The 5,800-nt window shown below is 35.7% G+C and overlaps 1 protein-coding gene across 4 annotated transcripts in view; it reads right to left on the bottom strand.

Annotated features, from left to right (window-relative positions):
• The window catches only part of DOCK7 (dedicator of cytokinesis 7), a 164,254-nt gene that overhangs the window by 9,603 nt on the left and 148,851 nt on the right, over positions 1–5,800 (bottom strand). For 3 of the 4 annotated variants that reach the window (XM_014549256.1, XM_014549258.1, XM_014549259.1), the window contains 3 exons: positions 1,879–2,004; positions 643–732; positions 289–525 (listed from right to left, as the gene is read on the bottom strand). In XM_014549256.1, coding sequence (XP_014404742.1) covers positions 289–525; positions 643–732; positions 1,879–2,004 — 453 coding nt within the window. Of the gene's footprint in view, positions 1–288; positions 526–642; positions 733–1,878; positions 2,014–5,800 lie in introns of all 4 variants that reach the window. The other variant, XM_014549257.1, reaches the window with a different exon arrangement.

The following is a 5,800-nucleotide window of genomic DNA, read 5'->3' as shown; positions in this document are numbered from 1 at the left end:
ACCCACCCTCCCCCGCCCCCCCGAGGGCACAAATTTTTGTGCACCGGGCCTCTAGTTTAATAATAAAATCCCAAACTTTGGATGCCTTAATAAAAAATCATCTTTCTAAGTAAAAGCTGAGTGTGAACTAGAGACTTAAAAAGAAGCTTAAAGTTAATCATTTAAAAATGGATAAAATTCTATTATGCTACCACATGAAGGGTGGTACATAAAGGCACATCCACACTGTTCTCACAGGGCTCCAATGTATTAGTTTCACTAATTCTTTTTCCCCATTTGTGAACTTACCTCCTCTTTGTGAGTAACATTGACCCTTGTCTTAATATAAGGAAAAGCATGAGAAGTAGTCAGTATGGTCTTCCGTTTGAATTGTTCATGAAGTTCCCCATGGGCACGGCCATCTAAAGTGAAGGGTGTACAGTACATGAAACGGCGAAGATTATAATTTTTGTCAAAATATGTGATTCTGTCCTTCATCTCATACGTGTCAAAGTATGGCTCCACGTAGGTAATCTGAATATATGCCTGGGAAAGGAAAAAGTCCTTCATTTTCTCACTGATAAATCATCACATAGTCTCTCTCCAACAACATCACAGTCTCAAAAATATGGCTACGTGTCACTACAGTTTAATCAACCATACCTTGTTAGGATCTAATTTACACTTGTCTACAGGATTAGAATCCTTGATTACTTCAACCACATCCTCTCCAAATCTTTCTCCATAAAATCCCTACAATAAAGAAAAGGAAATCTATTACATGATGTTTACAGTATTAGAGACTAGAGAAGGCCTCTGAGGGAGACTCCTGAGCAAAATTAGGCCATTTAGTAAGCTTATGTACAACCATGTTAATAATTACAAAGTAAATTATATTTAGCCTACAAATGAGCCCAGTCTCAGTCCATATTTATTTAATATTATCCCCATCCACTCATTTTAAATAACACAAAGTAGAAGAAAACAACAATTTTCTTCAATAAAAATACAGGGTTTCACAAGAGGTCCTCAAGAAAAACAAAAAGGGACAGAAAGCAGAAACAAAAGAAGCTCAGTATCTTTGATGTATAGGATCTTACTTTTATTGTGTCTGATGAGGCCTGATTTCTTGCAGACACGGGTCAATGGAGAAGCATTCATTTTTATGATTAAATGCAATGCCCTAGAATTTCAAATAAAAGCACTAACTTGATGAAGTTTTACATAGGTTTAGATTTTGAAAAGGCAACCCTGGGTCAAGAATGTAGTGACTTTTCCATATGACACTGAGTAGCAGCATGGGCAATGAATGGAGCTATTCAAAAGAAAACATTAAATTTGAATCTTCAAAGGAGAAACCCTACTCTTCCTCCAAAGGTAATTTTTATGATTAAGTTTTGAGAAACACTGTCTCACTTAATATTTCCCAAGACTTACCTAGCCTCTTGAAAAATAAAGTCACAGTTTAAGCCAATTTATAGAAATAGAGACCAGTAAAGTCATCAATAAGAATAAAACATTTAAGAAATTAACCATTTTGTTGAGAATACAAACAAGCCTAGAGCAGTGTTTCTCAAACTCTTATGTGAATACAAATCACCTGGGTATCTGGTTAAAATGCAGATTTTTATTAGGAAGGTCTGGGGCAGGACCTGGGACTCTGCATTCCAAGCAATCGCCCAGCTGATGCCAGTGCTTCTGGTCCCTGAACCACACTTTGAGTGATAAGAATAGAGAAAGGTTGGAAAGCAGAACTATAGCAGGAAAGATAATTCCTTTTACTCTAAAGAACAGTTTATTTGGCATGATGTAGATTATCAGATGATCAGATTTGGATCTGAAAGTCTACTCATCATTGCAAATTAAAGATGACATTTTATGAACCACCACAGCATTCACCTCCAATCTGTGAGAGATCTCTGCAAGTTTGGTGATTGCAGGCTCCTTGTAAACAAATTCCTGTTCATCCAAATCCCCGAACTTGGTTCCATAAAAACCAACACGAAAATAGGTGCCAAACATCCGCTTCCCATCCTAGGTTTAGGAAAATAAAGAGACTTTAATACAAAGTCTTTTTGTTTTTGACATTATGCTTAGATTGCTATACTATAAAATTCCCAAAACATTGCAAAAAGTTTTAATTAAAAATTACAATACTTTGTTATTTCCCAAATGAAGATAAAAACAAAGCAATAACCTTTCCTTTTTCAATATTTTTAACAAATAACATTATGTAACTGGGCTTTCACCAACTGAATAAATCACATATGCTTTTTCAGGTTTGTACCAAGTGACTACTTCACATTGGTTTATGTTTTAAGTCCATACACTTGAAATAAATTATGTTCCTTATTGCAAGAAAAGATGCTCAGTATGACATGGACTGTGTCTTAACTGTGCTGAAATTAGAGCATACTACATAAAAACACTAACATTTTTAGTTAACAGCTTTATATAATCTCTAAGTATAATAAATTAGATCATAAAAGTTAGGAGCCAAGTATAGCACCTGGCATAGAGCAGACAATCAGTAAATGCCAAGACCATCCAGAAGCACTTAAGCAAAAAATTTATAATCAGTAGCCTGTGCTGATAAAAATATTTTTATTTGAATGAGTAAGTAAAAATGGAATAGGAAGGGAAAAATGTAAACTGAAAGCTAAAAGGGGAAAAAATTGAGAGGAGTTAGTTATCTGTCAGTCCTCAAACCACCCACTTCATACATTAACCACACATTCATTTCAAGTATGACGTACACCACAGTCACTTTTACACAGTGCATTTGGAAACAAATTCCTTCAATAAAGATAAAATAGTGGGAAGCTTTCTATGCAATTCTTTCAATTTAGATACAAAGATATTTTAGAAGGATTTTGTGGTGGCTCCTACATACACAGCACACGTAAGTATTTAAGCCTAATCTGTCCCATACTTATTTTTCCTATATTGAGTTCTTACTGTAAAGGCAAAGGGCATGGGGCATGTAAAATAAGTCACGAATGTCACAGATAATCAAGCAAAATGGAAAAGTCTGATCCTTAATTTATCAGTTTTATAATTTTTAAAAAAGTACATGTTAAAATACCCACATTTTTGTCAAGATTTAAAGTTTTTTTGTTTTGTTTTTTTTTTTTAAAAAGTCTTTGGAGCCAAATAAATGTGAGGTTTCTAATTTAAAAATTTTTCACAAGTTATTTCATTTCAAAATTTAACAGACATAAAAATTAACTAATTTCTATAGCAAAGGAAATCTTTCTAGATAGATTAAATGTATTCAACCAAAATTCTGATAAAAAATATCAACATGCTAATGGAATAATAGCAAATTTTGACATAATTAAAGAACAAAGAAAACACTGCATGGAAAATAAAAATTATTTTTAAAAAATGAATGATTTGTGATTATTTTTCAAAAATATTATATACATGAAAATTCCCACAAATATTAAAATATTGTTATTCTGGCTGTACTCCTCTCAGAGGTTTCGAATTTAAGATACTATTTCAAGCCCTGATGAGTTTGGCTCAGGGGATAGAGCCTCGGCTTGAGGACTGAAGGGTCCCAGGTTCGATTCCAGTCAAGGGCATGTACCTTGGTTGCGGGCACATCCCCAGTACAGGGTGTGCAGGAGGCAACTGATCGATGTTTCTCTCTCATCGATGTTTCTAACTCTCTATCCCTCTCCCTTCCTCTCTGTAAAAAATCAATAAAATGTATTTTAAAAAAAGATACTATTTCAAATCTTCAATATCATGGCCTTTTAAATATTTGAAGACAGCTCTTAACATTTATTTCCTTTAGCTATACTTTCCATATGAGAGTACTCACTATCCTGTGTGCATTTTATTTGTTTGTTTTTTCAGTGCCATCTTTTAAAGTGTGGTACCTCAGAAATAGACACAAGACTGCTATAAACTGATCTGATCAGTGAGGCTGACTGCCTCCTTGGATCTGGACTTGAATTTTATTAATGCACTTTAAAATTGAGCAACCATTTAAAACTCTTTATTTACTTTCCATAATAACATTCAGTTCAAGGAAAGACATTGAGTGCTTATGATGTTAGCCACTATTCATCAGTAACAGGAACATACAAATAAGATTTGGCTCCTCAAGAGAGTAAAAGATGTGTTCAAATAATTACAATACGAAGGGTATGTGCTAAAAAGTTGTACCAAGAAATATTAACCCTATTGAAGCCACGTCACAAAAGCGATAACACACAGACAGGGTTCTACAATTTGAGAATGAACATTGGATGTGGGAGGGGGAAAGGATACGCCAGCAGAGAAAGAGGGAAAGAGGGAAAATCTTGAAACAGAATGTCTGTAAGGGAAACCATCCATTCACATATTTGAGTGCCTCCTATGTGTCAATAAACTATCCTAGACATTTGTGATAAATCAATGAACAAAAGAGACAAAGAGGGTGGTCAGGATAAGTCTCCTCAAGAAGGTGACATCTGAGCAAAGACATGAAGAAAGTGAGTTATTCGTGTGGATCTCTGAGGGAAGTGGATTCCAGGCAGAGGAAAGAGCCAGTGCAAAGGCCCGAGGGCAGGTGCCTACCTAATGTATTCCGAGAACAGGAAGGTGGTCCTGTGACTGACGCAGTTAAGAGGTAACTATATGGAGTGGCTGGAATTAAAAATGAATGTGTGTATACTAAAATGAAGGAGGGAGCAGCAGAGGCAGGAAAATGAAGAGTCTGAGTAAATTTATTTTCTTTCCTTTTTAAAAAAATAAATCTTTACTGTTGAAAGTATTACATATGTTTCTCACCCAGCCCCCAATGAGTAAATTTATTTTCAACTGAGAGTTCTCCATTGTCAAACCACTGACGCTATCAGGCTCATGAAAACATTAACACATAGCTTTATCTTCAGGAAAAACGTCACTTCCATCTTTATTTTCTCTTCAGAGTTTTGGACCACAGAATGATAACTGTTTTCCTTTGAATTTGAAAAATAAAAATCCACTTTTCTTTAACCTAGCCTATGATTTCCTAACATAATCTTCCTTTATTGTTATGAACTCTTTTGGAACTTCCCACATACTTCAACTTATTCTTCCTTAGCAGTTCTACTTATTGACTTGAACAATCTTGTGGGTGATGAAACTATCCCAGACAAGGAAATCCATCTACTCATCTATCCATTTGTCTAATGGTTAAAATTTCTTATGAGAAATACATCTTAAATCTGTATTTCATAAGAAACATTCTGTTGGGCTGGTTATATATTTCTACAATGACATCACTTCTATAACTTCTTTTATCCTCACTCAATTGTTTTCCCCTATATTTCCTTCAAGCTAACTGATTTCCATAAAGGCATACCAGTATTTCACACAGTGGTAATTCCCTTCTATTAGATCTATTCCTTTTAAGAGAACACATTGCCCTGGCCAGTGTGGCTCGGTTGGTTGGGCATCATCCCATGCATCAAAAGATTGCCGGTTCAATTACCAGTCAGAGCACATGCCCAGATTTCGGCTTCAATCCCGACTAGGAGGTGTGCAGGAGGCAGCCGATCAATGTTATGCTGTCACATTGATGTTTCTCTCTCTCCCTCTCCTTTTCTCTCTCTCTAAAAATCAATTTAAGCCGAAACTGGTTTGGCTCAGTGGATAGAGCGTCGGCCTGCGGACTGAAAGGTCCCAGGTTCGATTCTGGTCAAGGGCATGTACCTGGGTTGCAGGCACATCCCCAGTGGGAGATGTGCAGGAGGCGGCTGATCGATGTTTCTCTCTCATCGATGTTTCTAACTATCTCTCTCCCTTCCTCTCTGTAAAAAATCAATAAAATATATTTAAAAAAAAA

The sequence above is a fragment of the Myotis brandtii genome, unplaced genomic scaffold (genome assembly GCF_000412655.1).
Source record: "Myotis brandtii unplaced genomic scaffold, ASM41265v1 scaffold540, whole genome shotgun sequence".
Lineage (NCBI taxonomy): Eukaryota > Metazoa > Chordata > Mammalia > Chiroptera > Vespertilionidae > Myotis > Myotis brandtii.
The sequence above is the reverse complement of the archived record's forward strand: the minus strand, read 5'-3'. Positions and strand labels throughout refer to the sequence as shown.